The sequence below is a fragment of the Pangasianodon hypophthalmus genome, chromosome 13 (genome assembly GCF_027358585.1).
Source record: "Pangasianodon hypophthalmus isolate fPanHyp1 chromosome 13, fPanHyp1.pri, whole genome shotgun sequence".
Lineage (NCBI taxonomy): Eukaryota > Metazoa > Chordata > Actinopteri > Siluriformes > Pangasiidae > Pangasianodon > Pangasianodon hypophthalmus.
In genome coordinates this window covers 17505767-17528891 of record NC_069722.1, presented here as the reverse complement: position 1 = coordinate 17528891, position 23125 = coordinate 17505767, and the positions used below count along the sequence as shown (strand labels likewise).

Sequence of the window (23125 nt, the reverse complement as noted above, 5' to 3'; positions counted from 1 at the left end):
TATTGAGCCATCGTTGTACAAAGTCATGATGTGCGAGATGCACTTTCTGTGACGAGTGTATGGAAAATAATTTGCCATCCAACAAAATAGCAGGGGATTTAGCTTTGATTCACTTGACAGTATGTAGGCTATCTAAAGTAGCTCTTGCCCATTGAATCTAATTCAGTATTAAGAGCTAAGACAGGCTAATAGTGTTGTAAGGTTACAGTAGATACTCTGTGTAAATAAGGTACGTAATTTATTCTAACTAGAAAAATGTCCTGCCTCATTTGAATGCTTTTTTTTCCAGACCTGTTTGAACAGTCAAGGCAAGTCCAGTCTGCACCTGAAGAGAAAAAGATGACAGTTGATATAGAAATTGTACTTCTGGGACAGCAAGAAGTACATGGTGTTTTGCTCTGCCTGTTTCCACTAATCATTGTGGATGGAGAATGTGTAACCAGAGTCAGAGGAAAATGATGATCTGCAGTTTGTGTGCTGCTTGGATTTAAACTCTGTTAATTGCAGTCAAAAACCAAGCCATTTTTGGGGCGTTGTCTGTCATTTTTGGGTAAACATGTAATTGTGCAGTTTCAATACTGGCAGTGGCTTTTCTACTTTTAGCTGGAGATTTTTACAACAGATTTAGTTTGAGTTTTGCTCCAGATGCAGGTTGGGACTTGAGCTTGTTTGCCATTCAAGGGCACACACACAGGAACAAAAACTTAAACTCTATGCGTTTGGCCTGAAAATAGGTAGAACAGTTTGACCCTACCCAACAGTAAATTAAAGCAACTTGAACAAGTGGCCAGTTGATGGTAGTACTGAATAGTTTGGCCAATTAATGGCAATTAACAAAAACAGAACTTCACATTAATATTGTCCTTTTAATTTCTTTTCTTGTTTGAATATGCAGATATATAAAAATATAAAAGACAAACCAAATGAAATTAATGTTTGCTCTTTAAAGTTAGCAAATGAGTCCAACATTGAATGAACACTGTTTTATCATTAGTGGTTCTAAAAATAATAGAAAAAGAATGGCATGAAAAACAAAAAACATCTTGTGAGTGGAGGTTCTGCAGGCTGAAACACCATGTTGATGAGAGTGATCAGAAGAGACTGACCAGACTGGTTTGAGCTGACAGCAACTATGGTACAACTGTGGTACAACTGTGGTACAAATAAGCATTTTGTACAACCGTGGTGACTAGAAAAGCATCTCAGAATGCACATCGAAACTTGAGGTGAATGGGCTACAATAGCAGAAGTGCACATCAGAACAAGAACAAGAATCTGAGGCTACCATGTGCACAGACCTACCGAGACTGGACAGTTGAAGACTGGAAAAAGACCAGCTGATTTGTTTTCTAATCTTCAACTGTTCGGTTTGGGAGAGTCTTTGCCCATGATAGCCTCAGATTCCTGTTCTTAGCTGACAGGAGTGGAACCCAATGTGGTCTTCTACTGCTGTAGCCCATCTACCAAGGTTTGATGTTTTGTGCATACCGAGATGCCGTAAAGAGTGATTATTTGAGTTACTATGTCCTTCCTGGCAGCTCGAACCAATCTGGCCATTTTCCTCTGACTTCTCTTATCAGCAAGGTGTTTCCACCCACAGAACTGTCGCTCCCTCAGTGTTTTGTTTTTTTGCATCATTCTCTGCAAGAGACTGTTGACTTCTCTCTCTCTGTGAGAGAGTGCTGATTGGATAACTGCATAAATGCGCTGGTGTACAGGTGTTCCTATTAAAGTTGACGTGAATGCAAATAAATAAATAAATAAATAAATGTGGCTGCAGTGCAATGCAAAAAATCATGCGTATATACAGTAGATATGAAGAAAAAATGTGATGTTTGTAGCTGGATGTTGGATATTTGTAGCTTGGATGTTGGTACCAGAAGCACTGTAGTTAGAGTATTTTTCTTAAACTGCTGGGAATCTGCAGGGAATTTCACACACAACAGTCTTTGCTAATCGCAGTATTTACAAAAATAAATTTATAAAAATACAGATGCTTACTGGTTATTTTGTGGAGATAGACAACAGTATGGTCTAATAACTGGTGCTGGGTGTTGTTAAAAGTGATTGATTAAGCTTATTCCATAGTGCTGTTGAAATCTTTAATCTGATTGGTCAGAAGGTGTTGATTAATTTTCTATAACAGCAGCCTTGACAGTAGTGCCTGCTATAATTAAATATTTTCTATAGTAACAGCTCATTCACAGGGGCAGTCCACATAATTAAAGGCTAAAAATAAAAAGATTAAAAGCATGCTGTTATTTAACAAAGAAAACTAAATAACAGTAGAATAGTTGGTTTGGTGACTTTTTTGTAAGGAGGCATTTATTTAATATTTATGGAGTTTCAGTGGTCAGTGATTTGCAACTACCTTCAGGACAGAGGAGCTTACGTTTTCTGGTTTCTCTCTATGATGACAAGCTGTGTTTTTTGTGTTAACCACTGTTTATAGCCGTTATATTGGAAGTAATAATAGGAACTTGACTTAATAGGAAGTTATGTGGATGTTTCACATTTAAATGTGACTATACATGGTTAAAAAATACACATTAATAAATAAATTCTTTGGCAAATGTAGAGAGAAATAAAACACTGCAGGTCATTCTGTTATTGGAAACTAATCAACTTCTAGGTGGTAACAGAAACTTTGTTTCGGGTCACATCACGCCAAACATCATTGATTATTTTCCTATAACAACACATCCCATTGTATTTTATTCCTTATTAGTACTTTTTTCATCAGTAGCTTTTATAGATTCAGTGTAGCCTTTGAGTACAGACTATCCAGTCACTAGCTTTCTCCATTAATTGGAAAAGGTTTTGACACTATAATGTCTCTATAACATATTCAGTCTTTTTTCTCCACTTACTGAGGGACTTAAGAACCACTTACTGTATATAGAGCCACTGTACGTGTTTTGTTAGGTATTACATGACATTGCACTGTGTGTTCATTGTTATACATAAGTTCCATACTGGTGAAACAATGTGGAGAAAATCCATACCTTAAGAATAACTACAATGGATATGTAGGATCAACTGTTATCTTACCTGCTATAAGTTGATAGGTTGATAATTTCGAGGGAGTTTTTTCAGTGATTTAATTCTAGCCTCTGCCATCAGTCAAGCAAGAACACTGTGATTGCATTATATTTTTTTCAAAAATAGAAGACCCTTTTTAAAGGGCATATTTATGTGCTTGGCATTCAGCTTTTGCTATGGCTCCATGTTGTGGGTGTGTCCAGTGTCTGTGCTTACAGTCTTGCTTGAGCCCATCACCCAAATGCCTTGCCATTTGACGTCACTGAAGTCAAACCCTGGTTCCTGAAAGTCATCACACACTCACTCACTTCCAGCTTTACCTTGGGCATTAGAAGACCAGGCATTGTCTAAGTTCTCTATACTCATTGTGTCTGGCCAGTCTATAGCTGGGTTAAAATGGTATTTAGTTACAGAATGAAAGCGTGGTCCTGTTCTCTGGACAGGAGAAAAATACAATGTTCGCAGCTATATCAGCACTCTACTGAACCTGCTTCTTTACTGCACTCTAAGGTTCTAGATAATAGTAAATTTTCTCTACATTTTTAATATAATTTTACGTTAAATTTATTTTTGTAATACTGAATCCCAGCTAGTGATCTTTGTGCAGTCAATGACAAACCCTGCCACTAAAAGGTTTTAATGCTTTAACAACTATTTGTTAGGGGCTCTTGATTCAATGCCTCTGTGTCTCGAACGATACATTCAGCAGACTGCATAATAAAGCAGGCACACATACATGTGCACTCTCTCTCTCTCTCTCTCTCTCTCTCTCTCTCTCTCTCTCTCTTTCTCTCTCTGTGCTACTTTAAGACAGCATATCCCAGTTAACTCAAAAGATTCTGGGTGACTGACTTTGTAAAACTACTTTTTGAAGGATAAATGTGTTTAAAGAGAGTTCTGACTATTGTGTTCCACTTCCTGTTTTGCAGAATTATTAAGCTCAACCAAGAGACTGAATATCAACTATCAGGATCCAGAAGGGTAAGTCATTCTTCAACTGTGGGCTTCAATATACAGTCATGGGAAAAAGAAAGTATACCCTCCTTCAAATTCTAAGTTTTTCTTTTCTCAGGGCCTAAATAACAACTGTGTGGCCCTCACCAACGTCTATAAACAAACAAATAACCTTGGGTAAGAAGAACACAATAGATTTCAATATGTCGTCATTTTCCCCTAAAAGTAAACCAGCATTCAGAAACCAGATGGGAAAAAAATAAGTACACCCTTCCTACTTCCACAATTATTAAAAGAGTAATTAGCAGCCAGGTGTTACTAATGAAATACACAAGATTAGTTAATCATCAAGATGTGTGACTACCTCTATAAAAGCAGAACTTTTGGCAGTGTGGTGTTCTGGAGCACTCAGGTGTGTGTCTACATCATGCCAAGAAGAAATCAGCCATGACCTCAGAGAAGCAACTGTTGCTGCTCATCAGTCTGGGAAGGTTTATAAGGCCATCTCCAAACAATTTGAAATTCACCATTCTATAATAAGAAAGATTGTTTACAGTTGCCAGTCTTTCCAGGAGTGGGCGGCCCAGCAAATTCAGTGCAAGGTCAGCCCATTTACTGCTCAGAGATATAAATAAAAACCCAAGAGCTATATCATGTGACCTACAGTTCTCTGTAAGCACATTAAATGTTTATGTTCGTGATAACACAATCAGAAAAAGACTGAACAATTAAAGCTTTCATGGAAGCGAGGATAGGAAAAAGCCCCTTCTCTCCAAAAAAGAATATGGCAGCATATGACAGACTTAGGTTTGCAAAATTGCATCTGAACAAATAATAAAAGTTCTGGAACAATATCCTTTGGACTGAGAAGACCATGGTGAGATGTTTGGTCATCATGCACAGTGCATTGGCAAAAACCAAACAGAGTGTATCACCACAAACACCTCATACCAACTGTCAAGCATGGTGGTAGAGGGGTGATGATTTGGGCTTGTTTTGCAGTCACAGGACATGGGAGACGTGCACTTACATACAATGGTATAGTCCATTTTATACCAGAATATTCTCTGGACAAATGTGAGGCTATCTTTGCAGCAGCTTAAACTGGGGCAAAATTTGGTCATGCAACAGGACAGTGATCCCAAGCACACCAGCAAATTGATATCTGAATGGCTATAGATGAAAAAAAAAATCAAATTGTTGGAATGGCCAAGTCAAAGTCCAGACCTCAGCCCCGTTGAGATGCTGTGGATGGATCTTGAGAGAGCTGTGCATAAAAGAATGCCCTCAAGCATCAACAAACTGATGAAAAGTTGTAAAGAAGAATTGGCCAAAATTTCTCCAAAATGATGTGAGAGACTGATAAAATCCTACAGAAAAGATTTACTTCAAGTTATTGTTGCTAAAATTCTACATGTTCCTGAATGTTACTTATAGGGTGTACTTATTTTTCTCACCTGAATGTTGGTTTACTTTTTGGGAAAAAATTACCACATATTGAAATCTCTTGTTTGTTTTTTGTTGTCACCTGAGGTTATTTGTTTGTTTATAGAATTGATGAGGACTACACAATTGGTATTTAGGCTCTGAGAAATAAAAACGAAGAATTGAAGAAGGGTATACTTTCTTTTTCCCATGACTGTATTTATAACAGTATTTTAACTGTTATCCGCTGCTGCTTTTCTGCATTATTCACTCATGCTGTGGTCTACAGGGTTAAAGACCCTGGGGAAACGAGGATAAATTTACATCCCCTACTAAAGTGAATATGTTGATTTCCTGTCTGTGCCGAACTTCCCATTTCTCCATTTCATTCAAACTTTCATGCAAGTTGTGAGGCAAACCTGAGAGATCTGCTTGTGAAGATTGGGATCTTCTGCTCTGAGGTGACTCACACCTTCTGCTTAGTCAAGTTGAAGTGAGGTACCTTAGAATTGTGGAGAGAGTCATCTGAAAACAGTAATTTGTGTTTTGTGTTGCTCTGGGTGTGTTTCTTTTTTCCAAAAGTAGTTTTTGCACAGTCAACAAGCTCTTTGCTCTACCCATTACATAATCTGTTGATACGTGTTGCTTAATCCTAGTCAATCTATACACAAAATATTTTTCCAACGAATCAAACGTTATTGATTTTTAAAAAAGCACCTGACAGATGTAAACCGAACATACAAAGGTATAAAGTTGCTCTCTAGACTTTCTACGCTGCAAAAAATGACATCTTAGCAGGTGAAAATATCTTGAGTATTTCATATTAAAAGATTGTAAGATTACAACAAACCAAATGTAAGATTACTAAAACCTAGTTCTAGACATTTTTACTAATTTGAAGCTAGAAATAATCTTGCTGTATCGGCAGATAATTTTGCAAATTTTAAGCGTTTTTTCTAGAAAGAAGCCAAATTACCTGCCGATAGATCAAGAAAATGTAAAGCTTAAAATGAGTAAAAAATGTCTAGAAATAGGTTTAATAAACTTCTATTTGGTTAATTGTAATCTTATAATAGGAAATACTAGATAAATCTGACTATATTCAAGATATTTTCACTAACTAATATGTCAGGTTTTGCAGTGTACACAAAATATCAAATTAAATAAAAAATAATATTTTTGTGTCAGAGTCCAATAAACACCTTAACTTTTTTAGAATTACTTTTAAGGTCTTTTTTTAACCTCTGAAATCAGGTCAATCATGTAGCAGTCCTAAAGTGTGTACATTATGTCACAAATGATGCTAGAGTTTGTTTTTGTTTCAAAAATTTTATTTTCTGTAACTTTAGTCAAAAGTATTATATATTTTAGACCTCATGGTTAACGACTTTTGTTTAGAAACATGCACTGGAATTTTTATTTTGTTTTACTTTTTTTACTCATTCTATTCCTCCACATGCACAATCCTTTTCCATATAAGTGATATTTATAGAAAAAGTCAAAATTCATATGACATGCAATTAAAAATCTGGATTTTTAAAAAAAAAATTATGCATGAAAGGGTTGAGAAAGTAAACTATTGTTGCTGTATCAACGATATCACCAATACACAGTCAGGTCCATAAATATTTGTACACTGACAAAGTTATTGTTATTTTAGCTGTCTACCACAGTGTATTATATGAGCTCAAAGTGCAGAGAATTACAGAAGCAACTGTGGAAGATGACAGAAGAATTCTTTCCCTGGTGATGAAAAACCCCTTCACAACAGTTCAAGAACACCCTTCAGGAGGTAGGGGTAACAGTCAAGAGAAGACTTTGCCAGAGTAAATACAGTGGGTTTGCAACAAGATGTTTCCTGCAAGATGCTTACCATTGGTAAGCCTCTGTTACAACCCCAATTAGTCTAGGGATATGTGGGGAATAACACTTATTTGATTATTAAAAATATCAGTTGTGTGTGTAGTCAGGGACCATCAACCAGTAGTGCAAATCAACCACGTGATTTATTTATCTATATACAAATGACTGATGGTTTTAAAAGGGGTTTAAAAACGTACCTTTTTAAAAAGTGTTTTAATATAGTTTAAATTTCTGTGCTAATCTCAGTTGGCAGCTGGTTTTAATTGCTGTTTTTTGTAGCACTTTGAGATTTTCTTTAAAATGTAAAGTGCTTTATAAATAAAATGTAGTATTATTATTATTATTATTATATACAAGTGGAAGAAAGTGTTGTGCCAAGTGATAGTGATCGTATTTATAATTTATTTACAATAACAAGTAACAAGACACAAAAGGGGAAAAGGGACGTGAGTGGCACCAAAGCAAAGAAATGAACAAAACAAAACAAGTCTAACTAGTTTCAAACTCTCTAACCTAACTATAACAAAAGATAGTAAAGTAAGTCTTCAGCATCCAGGACACGCTAACTAACCTACTCTATCTGTCCAAACCAAAATGTACAGAGGGTGGTGCTCGCTCCTAACCTAATGTATCTAATACAGAAAATGAAATTCCTACGTGCTGTCACAATGTATGTCATGTGATGTACTTACCTGTCCGCTTTTCCCCAACACTAACAAAGTCACACACCAGGGTAACTGACTTTTGAAATGACTTTTGCTTTGTTACATGGTGCATTATCCTGTTGGGAGAAGTCACTGGAAGATGAGTAAATTGTGGCCATGAAGAGATGCACATTGTCAGCAGCAATGCTCAAATAGGCTGTGACATTCAGGCAATGATTGATTGGCATTAATGGACCCAATGTGTGCCAAGAAAACATTCGCCACACCATTACATCACATCCACCAGCCTGGACTGTTGACACAAGGCAGATTGGGTCCATGAATCAGGGCTTGAATTTCGGCGTGTGATTGCGGGAGTTGCGCATAATTTAAACCATTCCCGCAAGTTTAACTTTTGTAATGCGAGAAATTCCCGCACAAATGCTTCATCTCAGATCAAATTGTGAAACACATCAACAGATGCGAAAAAAGAAATCACCGGTTCAAACAGTCTGTCTTTATATTAGAATGTAATTCCACAAACAGCGCTGCACCGGTCATCTCTGACTGTTGTTGAGCCCTGTAGCGCATCGGCGTGCTCTTTGTGGCCTGCGTCGCACTGATCTTATTCACACAAGGCTGTGTGACGCGCTCTAATATTCTGAGTCATAATGAGCTGCTTGTAAAGATAGTATCGGCTTCCAAATTATATTAATCCCGAAAATCAAACATTAAATGCTGTTTTGCTCTTTATAGTGTGTGAGCGGATAGAGTGCGCCTGCCAACTCAACACAGCAGCAACGAAGCGCAAGTAAATCATCATCTCCCTGTCTTAAAATGCGTGTTTTATCGAAAGTTAACATGAATGAACATAAGACAATATGTAAAAATAGTCTCCTGCTTACTGATATTCATTATCTCTCACGTAACGACCCATGTTTCATCCGCGAGGAGACGCCAACAGCTTGGTATGAAATATATTTTTCCTTAACTGTTATTTAATTTATGTAGAAATAAACATAAATCACTAAAATGGTTTTTAATCTTAGAGAACTTTTTTCTTAAAATAAAAAAATCTGACACTCTGACTAGATTAAAATTAATCTTAAATATTAAAAAAAAAATAATTAGGCTATATCTTAGAAAGCTGAGACATTTCTTCTTCATTCACAAAAACAAAGAAATTGAAACTGGAATATATGAAATTCACTGATTCTGAAAGGCATTAATATATAGTTTTAATACAGTTCTTAATGTCAATTTGGAGGAGAGCATGACAAATTTTGTTATTAAGCTGTTTTGAAAACCACCATACATTAAAATCTGTAGACATAAATAAATGAAGATTAATAATTTAGCCCGACGTGTCCAAATTTATTCCCCCCCCCCATAATCTTTAAATCCTCCCATGTGACCCATATAAGGGGGGAATTCCCCCCCAGTTTAAAAAAATGAAATTCAGGCCCTGTGAATTCATGCTGTTGGTGCCAACTTCTGACTCTACCATCTGTGTGCTTCAGCAGAACTGTCCAGTTTTGGTGAGCCTGTGCCCACCGCAGCCTCAGCGTTCTGTTCTTGGCTGACAGAAGTGGAACCTTACATGGTCTTCTGCAGTTGTAGCTCATTTGCCTCAAGGTTCGACGGGTTACGCATTCTGCAATGCTTTTCTGCTCACCACAGTTATCCAGAGTGGTTATCTGAGTTAATGCAGCCTTTCTATGAGCTCGACCTCTCTCATCAGCAAGGCGTTTCTGTCTTCACAGCTGCCACTCACTGGATGTTTTTTTTTCTTTAGTGCACCATTCTGAGTAAACTCTAGAGATTGTTGCACATGAAAATCCCAGGAGATCAACAGTTATAGTAATACTCAAACCAGTCCATCTGGCACCAGTAAAATCATGGCCAAAATCACTGACATCACATTTTTCCCCCCGTTCTGATGGTTGATGTGAACATTATCCAAAGCTGCTGGCCCGTATTAGCATTGTTTTATGCATTGTACTACTGCCACACAATTGGCTGATCAGATAATTGTATGAATGAGTAAGTGTACAGTTGTTCCTATTAAAGTGCTCTGTGAGTGTACATGATTCATTTTTTTTATGCCTACAAATGTTTCAACACACTTTATATTAGCAAAAAAACACTAATTAGGAAAGTTCATAACAATAATAAAAATGTACAACTTCTTCTATAGACCAATTGAGGCAAAATGTCTGTTAAACTATCAGGTTCCAGACCTAGCAGAAATGTTAAAAAACAAAGCACAAAGCAAAAACAAAGGCCTCAACATTCCTTTTTAGGATTAGTAGAGCCTTCACTGTTAAATTTGTTTGCATGCTATGGGCAAACAGTTTGAATATCAAAACTCCATCTGATAACCTTTGTGTGGCTTGGTCGCCAAAAGTGGTGAGGATTGGACAAAACTTGAAGGCTGTGAAAAGTTTTAAAGGGTTTTCAAGAAATTGTTCATAAAATACAAAGGTGACCATGAAATTTTTTACATCAGCTGACCTTAGAAGTTTTGAAGAAATCAGGGAAAACAAGATTCATGATGCTAAACCAAACCCTTTAAAAGTATTGGGGAAAAAAATGTTTTTCTTATTAAAGCACCACCCAGAGATCAAATGAGATGAAAATTAATAGCGTGTCTCACGGCATCATTCTTGAGATGTCTGCCAAGTTTTGCAGAAAAATGTCAGTGTTGCTGAGATATAGCCAAACATTCTGTTTTGTGTAGATGTTTAGATTTTAATGTGACATTTAAAATTTTTGGAATTTATTTATTTATTTTTTTTGCACTGACATGACTCGGCATCAGCTCAGAAATCAGATGACACCAGAATTATTAATTTATTTCAAATGTTTCCAGAGTAAACACATAGGTTTTTATGTTTTAGCACCCCATGTTGCTCAAATGACATGAAAAATTTGTGGGGGTCCTTGGGGGTGCCGTCCCAATAAGTGTTCTCAAGTTTCATGTTGACCCATCAAGCTGTTATCGACATCCTGTTTGGCAGCTTCGTCTTTGTTTGTGTGTTACAGTCGAAACCTTTTGATAAATTTTGTGGAGATTGGTCTGAAGATTATTTGAGCTAAATTTGGTGATTGAATAAAAAAAAAAAGATTGAATAAAAAAACTAAAGTTTTTTCAAAAAACTCAGAATGGTGGCAAATCCAATATGGCGGAAATGAGTCACTGAGGGTAGAGCCCAAAATTGGTGAAATGACTATGGGCATTATGCCCAATCAGTGTGGCAAATTTCAAAACTTTTTACCATACAGTTCTAGGGGCTGGCATAGACTTTTAGCATAGAAGAAGAATAAGGCCCTCTTATTAAGTGGCTGCTTATTTTTTTACTGCTGAAAATGTAGCCTCTCTAAATTAATGTTGTCAAGTCAAGCAAAAATGTTAAGCTGTTTATTTTAAAAAGAATTTAAAGTTTATAATTATAATTTAAAGTTTAATTAGACCCTGAACAGCATTTTACACATTACGGTTTAATTACTAATTGGTGTTCCTGAATGAGTACACACACACCCATTCTCAGATATCACTTTCACAGTTTCTTTCATAATTAACCATAATTTTAACTATGTTTATTACTGTAGTTCAAAATACCACACACACTATATGTTGCTTGAACTGCACCTAAAAATAAGAAGTCCAGCCATAGAAAAATTGTACAGTTAAAGTAAGGGGAAAAAAATCCTATATTAATGAATATTCTCTGTGTTTACAAGCACTTCAAAACAGTTGAAGAGTTATGAGCACATGATCATTTTATAGACTGAACTCTTTGAGCACTTCACAGTGCACAGTCATTTCACCAATTTTCCATCCCTCAATGCCTGTAGTGATGTTCAAGATACATTTTTCCTTATAACTTTTGAACTGTTTGTCGTAGGAATGAAATTTGGCACATGCCAATTTCAATGGACCCAGTGATGTCATTTCCACCATGTTGGATTTTCTGCCATTTTGGGTTTTTGAGAAACATTTTGAAGGAATTGACCAATAAGAGTGTACTATTCACAAGCACCAAACTCAGTGATACTGTGAAAGGAGTAATAGACTCGTCCATGTTTCAAGAACCACTGAGTGCTAGATTTATTTAGTTTAAGATAATTTAGCAGTTGTACGCACGACTGTGCTTTTTTTTTTATTGTTGTTTGACTTTAATTAAGCCAAATACATAATATGGTAATGTTAGGGTGATATATCTGGTTATGTTTCCGGTGTTAGTATCATTGTTATGGTGAATTTTGCAGCTACTTAGTATTTAAATTGTAGTATTGACTTAAAGAATATAAATGGCTATAGTGTGTTTTTATGGCTTGTGATATTGTAGTTTATATTTAATATAGAGCTGCTCGATTCATAGCTGATGCATGCGCACTTGGGAAGTCACGAAGTGGGTCAATCATGCAGTCTGCATATGAAGACCTCATGTTTGAGAACAATCTGTATCTGCCCACTAGGGATGCAGTGCTTATAATAGAGAATGTCATTGAGACCACAGTAGAGTCCATTTAGTTCATTACCCACTGCTGTGTGATGCAGTCTTGTTGAAATTGGCCACTGGGGGTGCTATTCATGTTTGCGCACACAAAAGCATGCATATCTCTTGTACATTAAGGTGTACACTGATCATCCATAACATTAAAACCACTGACAGGTGACGTTAATGCCATTGATTATCTTGTTACAAAAGCACCTGTCAAGGGGTGGGATATATTAGGCATCAAGTGAACAGTCAGTTCTTGATGTTGATGTGTTACAAGCAGGAAAAATGGGCAAGCGTAAGTATCTGAGCAACCTTGACATCTGAGGGCCAAATTGTGATGGCTTGATGCCTGGGCCATAGCATCTTCAGAGCGGCCAGTCTTGTGGTGTGTTCCCGGGATGCAGTGGTTATCACCTATCAAAAGTGATCCAAGGAAGAACAAGGAAGGGTCATGGATGCCCAAGGCTCATTGATGCATGTGGGGAGTGAAGGCTAGCCCGTCTGGTCCAATCCCACAGATGAGTTACTGGAGCACAAATTGCTGAAATAGTTAATGCTGGCTATGATAGAAAGGTGTCAGAACACACAGTGCATCGCAGCTTGTTGTGTATGGGGCTGCGTAGCCGGCCAGAGTGCCCATGTTGACCCATGTCCTCTGCCAAAAGCTCCTACAATGGGCACATGAGCATCAGAACTGGACCATGGAGCAATGAAAGAAAGTGGCCTGGTCTGATGAATCACATTTTCTTTTACATCATGTGGATGGGTGGGTGCGAGTGCGGCTCATGTCCTCTGCCAAATGACCCATGTCCTCTGCCAAAAGCTCCTACAATGGGCATATGAGCATCAGAACTGGACCATGGAGCAATGAAAGAAAGTGGCCTGGTCTGATGAATCACATTTTCTTTTACATCATGTGGATGGCTGGGTGCGAGTGTGGCTCTTAGCTGGGGAAGAGATGGCACCAGGATACACTATGGAAAGAAGGCAGGCCAGCAGAGGCAATGTGATGCTCTGGGCAGTGTACTGCTGGGAAACCTTGGGTCCTGTAATTCATGTGGATACTTTGACACGTATCACCTACCTAAACATTGTTGCAGACCAAGTACACCCATTCATGGCAATGGTATTCCTTAATGGCAGTGAACTCTTTCAGCAGGATAATGTGCCCTGCCACACTGCAAAAATTGCTCAGGAATGGTTTGAGAACATGAGAAAGAGTTCAAGGTGTTGACTCGGCCTCCATATTCCCCAGATCTCAATCCGATCGTGCATCTGTAGGATGTGCTGGACAAACAAGTCCAATCCATGGAGGCCCCACCTCGCAACTTACAGAACTTAAAGGATCTGCTTCTAATGTCTTGGTGCCAGATACCATAGCACACCTTCAGAGGTCGTGTGGAGTCCATGCCTTTATGGGTCAGAGCTGTTTTGTCGGCACGAGAGGGACCTACACTATGTTAGTCAGGTGGTTTTAATGTTATGGCTGATTGGTGTACAGTAACAATTCTTCAGCCTAATTTGTTGCACAAACTCTACAAAATTGCCTTTTGTAACATTTGGCACTGCCCATTTAAATAATTCTAGGATTTTTTGGCCAACGTTCACAAAATTGATTTTAAACTAATTCAGTTGCTTATCAGCAGGCATTCACACAGTTAGATTGTTTTCCTGATCTATACCATGAAATAAATTTATGACATGGAAAAAGATTAAACTAACATGTTAATAATAGGAGAAAATTACACTTTGTGTTATAAATCTTGATCTACATTTCTTACAATTGTAGCAACTCACACCTGTGGAAGAACACAGATGAGGCAGGATTAATGAAGACGAGTGCTTTTATTTTAGACATGTGTAGGAGTGGTGGGTGGTGCAGGTGGAGGGAGAGTGAGGATGGCTGGCTTTCTGGGCTGTAAGGTGCTGAGGAGGTGCGTCACTGTTGGCCAGGTGGAGGGATGCAGGCAGCCAGCAAAGAGTGGCAGCCTCGAGGGGTCTGGAGGCTTTCCATGAGAGTCGGGGGTTGCGTGCGCTCAGTGCGGTGCAGAGGGGGAACGTTGTCTTTGGCGCTTTTGTTGGTCTCTGGAAGAAAGAGCGAAACAGTTTAGCATGTATGTGGTGACAAAATTTGCTCACCTCGCTGGGCCTTGCTGCATCCTTTTATACTCTCCTGGCTGCCAGCCATGCTGTGATTTGCCACCCCACCTCGTAGCCATGCGCTTGCTCGCAATGGTGCTCGCTTGCAATGGTGCTGAATTACCGCTGTCCCTTCAGCACCTGGGTGGCAGTTTCTCAAGGAGCTTGCAGTGGTTTTTGTGCATGGGCTGGAGGTACCCCACATCAGCTCCGAAACTACTGCTGGCAGTGTCTGTGCCCAGAGACTGTACCTCCGTGAAAGGCCATCAGCATTGCCATGGTGTGCCCCGACTCGTTGTTGCACCTGGAGCGAGAAGTCCTGCAATGAGAGAAACCATCAAGTTACCTGTGCATTTTTGTCCTTGGCCTTGGCCATCCACTGGAGGAGCATGTGGTCTGTGACCAGGGTGAAGCGTCGGCCTGCGAGGTAGTAGCTGAGCTTCACGATGGCCCACTTAATGGCCAGAGCTTCTCGTTCTACGGTGGTATACAGCAGTGAGGGGGTCAGGTCTTCCCCCTTCTGGACCAAGGTATGCTTTGGAGGATCTGAGAGTACATCAGCAAATGCGGACAGCACAGGGACAGGCTTGATCCAACAGGTTGACATAGTATAATTGCATGTCATGGCACTAACCAGGCTAGTAGTTCACTGGGCCCAGGCGGTAGTTCACTGGGCCCACTCATTCGAGGACTATGTATGGGCCTTGCCAGTAGGCCAGAAACTTAGTTTGTGCTTGGGAGTAGGAGGAGCACTTGGTCACGTGGCTGGAACTCGCGGGATTGGGCTGGCCGGTTGTAGACTTATTGCTGTTCAGCATGTTCTTTCTTCATGTGCTGTTTTACAATCGGCGCCACTTGGTCAATTTGCTCCTGCATGTCCTGCCTGGATGTACTCGACCTCTGTGCGGAACAACGAGGGCTGTTCATCACATGTTTCTTTGGCCGCATCCAGCAGCACTTGGGGCCTTCTCCCAAAGAGGAGTTCAAATGGGGTGAAGCCCATGGTTATATTGAGTGATGCAGGATACTCAAACTAAGGAAGAGACAGCCCAGTTGGTACCAAAGAGCCATAGGGAACTTCTGTTCCATGCGGCTCATCATAATCGCATGTTTGGACACTTGGGCCAGGATAAACCACTAACCCCTTCTAATGGCTCGTTTTTATTGGCCGGGCATTCGTGGCAATGTTTGCAGGCGGTGTGCGGCATGTCGTGAATGTCAGCTGGTGAATCCGCCGGCCACCACAAAAGCTCCATTGTGCCCATTACCCTTAATTGAGGTCCCCATCAAAAGAATTGGCATGATCCTCGCCGGGCCATTAGAAAGGTGCACGCAAGGATATTGCTTTGTGTTAGTCCTGGTGGATTATGCAAAGCAATATCGAGAAGCTGTGCCTCTGCAGAGCATCTCAGCATGCAGTGATGTGGAGGCACTCTTCCATGTTATCTCCCGAGTCAGGATCCCAAAAAAGGTCCCAAATTAGGAGGAGGGACCTTAACAGTAAAAAACGAAATTCTGTACATTCTGGACCAGGGCGAAAACTCTACAGTTTAGGTCACCTAACGCAGGAGAATTTGCATTGGGTCCAAGGATGACAGTCCCAAATGTATGACAGGGGTACTGAACTACAAGAATTTGCACTGGTAGATAAAGTACTCGCGTTATTACCCACATCAAGCTCTTAATTACTTGCAAAGTAAGGACCCTTTGAGGTCACTCGGCGCATTGACTATGAGGCCAGGCGAACAGATAGAGGCGATGCACGTAAAATATACCACCTCAGTCTCCTGATCCTGGTGGTTCCCGATAGGGAGGAGCTGGGACTGGAGGTAAGGCTAAAAAGTGCAGCCCAATTCACCCCGGTCCCCTGTGGAGATCATCTCTCACCATCCCAGAGAGTACAGGTTGCCCGGTTGCGAGAGGAATTTTCTGATGTGTTTTTGCTTCTATCTGGTTGACCAAGACCAACGGGTTGGTCTGTTTTTGTGTGGACTTTAGGAAAGTCAACATGGTGTCTAAATTTGACGCATACCTCGCATTGATGAAGTGCTTGATTGCTTAGACGTGGCTTGCTTTTATTCGACAGTGGACTTAACCAAGGAGTATTGGCAGATTCCCTTGACTCCAATACCTTGAGAAAAAAATAGCCTTTTCCACTTGGTTTGAGTTACACCAATTTGTCACCCTTTTGTTTGGATTGTTTGGAGATCCAGCAACGTTTCAGTGTCTCATGGACAGAATCCTCTGCTCGCACAATGCATATGCTGCTGCTTATTTATTTGATATAATGATTTATAGTAATGATTGGCAGCAGCATTTACAACATCTGAGGGCTGTCCTGAGATCATTGAGACGGGCGGGACTCACAGCAAACCCAAAGAAGTGTGCAATTGGACGGGAAGTACGTGCTTCCACTTGTGCCATGGGCAGGTGAGTCCTCAAATTGATAAAACAGCAGTGATTGCAGTCTGCCCGTGACCCAAGATCGAAAAGGGGCTGAGGCAGTTCCTGGGGCTGGCTGGCTATTATCGGAGGTTTGTGCCTAATTTTTCAGACATCACAATACTGCTGACTGACCTCATTAAAAAGGGAGCCCCAGATTTGGGCCAGTGGACAGAGCCGTGCGACTGGGCTTTCTGCCAGGCAAAAGTGGTTCTGTGTGGGGGCCTGTTGTTGCATTCTCCTGACTTTTCTCTCCCTTTTGTTCTGCAGAATGATGTGTCAGACAGAGGGCCAGGGTTCGTTATGTCCCAGGTGGAGGGGGAGTAGCGCCCCATGTTGAACATCAGCTGGAAGCTCTTGATAAGGGAAACCAAGTACAGCATGATCGAGAAGGAGTGTCTGGCCATCAAGTGGGTGGTCCTCACCCTCTTATACTACCTGCTGGAGCGCCCTTTTACCCTCTGATCTGATCGCATCCCGCTTCGATGGCTCCACTGCCTGAAGGATGCCAACACGTGTATCACTTATTGGCATCTGGCACTTCAGCCATTCAAATTTGAGGTGGTCTACAAACCGGGGTACAAATGGTGTTCGGGGATTTACCGGTCTGAGTCTGATGATGGGGGTATGTGGCAGCAGGGGTGTGGTTGAGCATCAGCTGTGGACAGAGAGAAGGCGGCTCAAACCAGTAGGTAATGCGTGATGATTCTCACCTGTGTCTTATTACCACCAGTCTACTTATTTGTATCTCTTTGTGCTTTTATCCAGCAAGAGAGAAAGAGTGCGATATAGCCAGAGGAGCTTGCGAGTTACACACACGCTGTGGAGCGTGAACTTGAATATGACGGAGTGAAAGCTGCAAGTCTGGGACAGACCCATTTCTGTTCAGTTGTTTTGGTTTTGTTGAGTTTTTGAAAATGCTGAATAAACATGATCCCCAAGCTCAGCTAAAATTCCACCTGCCTCCCAAATCTTCCTCCATATACTCAACAAGTCAAATTTCGGTACAAGAGTGAATGTAATTTACTGACCTGGTATAATTGTAAGCTTTATATCTAGGAGCTAATGTTAGCATATTTGCCGTTCATTAGCTAAGCAAGGCTATGACAGACTTAACCTAATTAAGATCAGGATTTCTTTGTCATCTTCGAGTTTTGGATGCGTCATTTGAGTTCTGATCTGGAATTGGTGTCTGGAAGCTTGAAAGTGTTTTTGAACACATGTGAATGTTTCACAATTAGGGTTACACCAATCTAAGGTGAAGTATTGTTATCAGAGCTGATACTGGTCCAAAACTAAATTGGAAATGGAATGAATTTGATCCATTTTCTAATATGACACAGTGATGCATTATATGCCATGAACTTGCCTGCTATCAGCTAACATAACATAGATCTTGGTTATTAAGAGTCAGTATCTGATCAGTGTTGCATATTGGCCAGTACAGAGTTTTGGAATTGGAATTTTCATGAAAAATACTCACAAGAAATACTTGGATAAAGTATCCTTGAATAAAGTGGGAGCCTCACCATGTCTGTACAGCTCAGATACAGGGCTAATGTGGATCTAGACCTTTTTTCCTGAAGAATAGTTTAGTAGACTTGAACACATAACTGTTTGATTGCTGCTCACCTTTAAAGAGCACCACCAGTTAAATTATTTAAAACATGAACTTGACTAGTTTTAAACTTTATTGTCTCAGTCTCATATTTTGATTCTGAGCAAGTCTTACAAAATAAAGTATAATGCACTTATAATTTTTTGAAATGAAAATAATTTTTACAATTTTTCTACAGTTGAATAATGAGGTACAATAGTGAAAGTAACCCTGTTCTGGTAACAAACTTATGTTATTTGAGGCAGACACATGGATGACAGCCATGATTTTTAAAAAAATAATTAATTAATTTGTTTTTTTATTTGCTTTGCTTTGCTTTTCAATTCATTTTTATTTGTATAGCACTTTTAACAATGGACATTGTCACAAAGCTGCTTTACAGAAATATATAAATTCCGGATATAATTTTTAAATTTATAAATTTATCCCTAATGAGCAAGCCAGAGGCGATGGTGGCAAGGAAAAACTCCCTGACACAACATGAGGAAGAACCCTTGAGAGGAACAGGCTTAAAAGAGAACCCATCCTCATCTGGGTGATATGTGATCATGCGAGTATGAATAATTTCTCTTCTCTAAGTGTATACTATATAGTCAAAACTTATGAGTATGAGCATGACAGCATTTCCGAATTCATTATAGTTTTAACTTAGTGTATTGTATCACACTGAAGTTATTAATTGTTCAGTGATGGAGACTTGAGAGCGAACTGTTGTAGCAATTGCAGTCCTAAGTCTATCTAAGGAAGAACATCCACAGCCATCTTTATAGTTTCTATGTGGTACGATCCACAGTAATCTCATAGTGATCTTTAGGCTGTGCATGTGGGGCCATCCTTAGGAGCAGCGAGTGATTTTCAGGTGACGAAAACTCCAAACAGAAATATTCAATTTCAATTCAATTCAATTTTATTTGTATAGCGCTTTTAACAATGGACATTGTCACAAAGCAGCTTTACAGAAATAAATGGATTCACAAAAATATATTGTAAATATTTAAATTTATCACTGTGAATTTATCCCTAATGAGCAAGCCAGTGGCGACGGTGGCAAGGAAAAACTCCCCGAGATGATATGAGGAAGAAACCTTGAGAGGAACCAGGCTCAAAAGGGAACCCATCCTCATCTGGGTGCAACGGATAGTGCAATTATAAATAAATCCCTTCTGTTGTGTACTATATGGACAAATAGTGCAATTGTGCAACCAATAAATTCATCACAGTATTTGCAAGAGGTCCGGCTGGTTAAAATCTATCCACTGTCCACTGATGGAGTCCTGAGTACGAAGCTGCTCGTGGCAACTGCAGCCCCAAAGCCACTACAGCAATCGCAGTCCCAAGCCATTACAGTACAGCTCCCCATATGTGATCCCCAAGCCATCTCCACAGCCCCCAGGTGGCACCATCCCCAGCAATCCAAACAGTTCTTCAGGCAGTCCATATGGGGCCACCCCCAGCAGCAGCGAGCGAACTCAACCGATGAGAACTCCAACCAGAAGTAGGGCATCAGGATGGGTCAGGCAGCGAGGAGGAGCAGAAGGGGTCAGGATCACTGGCATCACTGGCATCTCAGAAGTAGCATGTGTAGCTCGACAGAGAGTGAGGAAGAGAGAGAGATGGAGAGAAAGGAAGAGATTGTTAGGTGAGCTTTTGTCCTCTAATGGTTAAGCACGATGTACTTTGCATGCAGAGTGCAAGCAGGGACTCCGGCAAGACTAGCTATGACAGCATAACTGAAAGGGAGAGCCAGAAGCTAACACAGACATGAGGGCACCCTGGGACATAAGGCAGCCAGCCACTCCACCGTCGACAAACCTGAGTGAACGTGTGAGAGTGGGGGGGCGACAGCATCCAAACATCCCATTTCACCACAACACTCTATGCCTGTGAAACCCTCCAGACCTGCCCCTGTACCTAAGAAAACTATTCACAAAAGGCTTGACTAAACAAATATGTTTTCAGCCTAGACTTAAACACTGAGACTGTGTCTGAGCCCCGAACACTAAGTGGAAGGCTGTTCCATAACTGTGGGGCTTTGTATGAGAAAGCTCTACCCCCAGCTGTAGCCCGCATTATTCGAGGTACCAACAAATAGCCTGCATCTTTTGATCTGAGTAGGCGTGACGGATCATAAAAGACCAAAAGTTCGCTCAGGTACTGTGGCGCGAGACCATTTAGTGCTTTATAGGTCAATAGTAGTATTTTATAATCAATACGAAATTTGATTGGGAGCCAATGCAGTGTGGATAAGATAGGGGTGATGTGGTCATATCTTCTGGTTCTAGTAAGGACTCTCGCTGCTGCATTCTGGACTAACTGGAGCTTGTTTATGCATCTACTGGAACATCCAGACAGTAAGGCATTACAATAATCCAACCTAGAGGTAACAAAAGCATGAACTAATTTTTCTGCATCGTGTAGTGACAATATATTTCTTATTTTAGCAATATTTCTGAGATGAAAGAAAGCAATCCTAGTTATATTATCTACATGAGCTTCAAAAGAAAGACTAGAGTCGATAATCACACCAAGGTCTTTTACTGCTGCACATGATGAAACAGAAAGGTCATCCAGAGTTATTATGTAATCAGAAAGCTTACTTCTAGCTGCATGTGGTCCTAGTACAAGTACTTCTGTCTTGTCAGAATTAAGTAAGAGAAAGTTAATAAGCATCCAGTTTCTAATGTCTTTTACACATTCCTCAACTTTATTAAGCTGGTGTCTGTCATCTGGCTTTGCTGAAACATACAACTGTGTGTCATCAGCGTAACAGTGGAAGCTAATACCATGCGTACGAATAATTTTGCCCAGAGGTAGCATATATAAAGAAAAGAGCAGTGGGCCTAAAACAGAGCCTTGCGGAACACCAAACTTTACCTTAGCATGAGAAGAGAAGTCACCATTTACGTTTACAAACTGATAACGATCAGTCAAATAAGACCTGAGCCAGGAAAGGGCTGTTCCCTTATTGCCTACTACATTTTCTAGTCTATTGAGGAGAATAGCATGATCAATGGTATCAAAAGCTGCACTAAGGTCAAGCAGCACCAGCAAGGAGACACAACCCTGATCAGAGGCCAGTAGTAAGTCATTTACAACTTTTACCAGTGCTGTCTCTGTGCTATGATGAGGCCTAAATCCTGACTGATACATTTCATGAATGTTATTCCTATGTAAGTATGAGCATAGCTGCTGTGCTACAACCTTTTCAAGGACCTTGGAAATAAAGGGGAGGTTTGATATTGGCCTGTAGTTGGACAGTTGACAGGGATTGAGGTCAGGTTTTTTAATCAGGGGCTTGATAACTGCTAATTTAAAAGATTTAGGTACATAGCCAATGCTAAGGGAAGAATTGATTATCTTTAAAAGAGGTTTGATTGTTTCAGGAATTATCTGTTTGAGGAAACAAGTAGGTAAAGGATCTAGCATACAGGTTGATGATTTTGATGATGAAATTAGTGAAATTAGTTCAGTCTCTTCAAGGGGACTAAAGCGTTGTAGTTGTTTATCTAATATTATCATATTATCATCTACAGGGTTAGTTATAGAACTGTCCGGTTTTAAATTAATAGTCTGAATTTCTAGCCTGATATTTTCAATTTTACCATTGAAAAAATTCATGAAGTCATCGCTGCTATATAATGATTGTGTGCGTGTTTCTATTGTGGTCTTATTCCTAGTTAATTTTGCTACAGTATTAAATAAGAATCTAGGATTATTTCTGTTATCTTCAATTAGGGTGGAGAGATACATTGATCTAGCAGCACTAAGAGCTTTCTTATAGCTCAATAGGCTCTCCTTCCATGCTATTTGAAATACTACCAAGTTAGTTTGACGCCATTTACGTTCTAGTTTTCGAGTGGTCTGTTTTAAAGTTCGTGTGTGATCGCTATACCAGGGTGCTAGCTTTTTCTCCCTAATTATTTTTCTTTTAAGTGGAGCTACCTTATCTAGTGAGTTGCAGAACGTTGATTCTAAACATTCAGTTGCCTGGTCAAGTTCTTCGGGATCAGACGGTGATCCAATCATGGTTGATAAATCTGGGAGATTACTGATAAAACTCTGTGCAGTTGTTGACGTGAACGTACGTTTGACACAGTGACGTGGCAAGGTGCATATACTATGATTAATACACATTTTAAATGAGATGAGGTAATGATCTGAGATAGCTTCAGACTGTGGACATGAGACTATATTTTCTATATTTAATCCGAATGTTAGTATTAAATCAAGAGTGTGACCACCACTATGGGTGGGTCCTATTACATTCTGATTAACCCCTACAGAATCTAGAATGGACACAACTGCTGTTCTCAGAGGGTCATCTGGATTATCAAAATGAATATTAAAGTCTCCAACAATTAATGCCTTGTCTAAAGAAACAACCAGGTTAGAGATGAAATCCGCAAATTCACACAGGAATTCAGAATATGGCCCTGGGGGTCTGTAAATAATAATTACTGGAATCACCTGGGTAGACTTATTTTTAGTGG

General features: G+C 39.8%; 1 protein-coding gene across 22 annotated transcripts in view; it reads left to right on the top strand.

Moving 5' to 3' along the window:
* Positions 1–23125, top strand: part of LOC113528038 (caskin-2) — a 128487-nt gene that overhangs the window by 33330 nt on the left and 72032 nt on the right. For 16 of the 22 annotated variants that reach the window (XM_053239183.1, XM_053239187.1, XM_053239180.1 and 13 more), the window contains one exon: positions 3972–4023. Coding sequence is in view for 15 of the 22 variants with exons in the window: in XM_053239180.1 (XP_053095155.1) it covers positions 3972–4023 (52 nt within the window). In the remaining 7 variants the exon portion in view is untranslated. Of the gene's footprint in view, positions 1–3971; positions 4024–5710; positions 5883–7081; positions 7214–19861; positions 20275–23125 lie in introns of those variants that run through there. The other 6 variants (XM_053239184.1, XM_053239181.1, XM_053239185.1 and 3 more) reach the window with 3 other exon arrangements.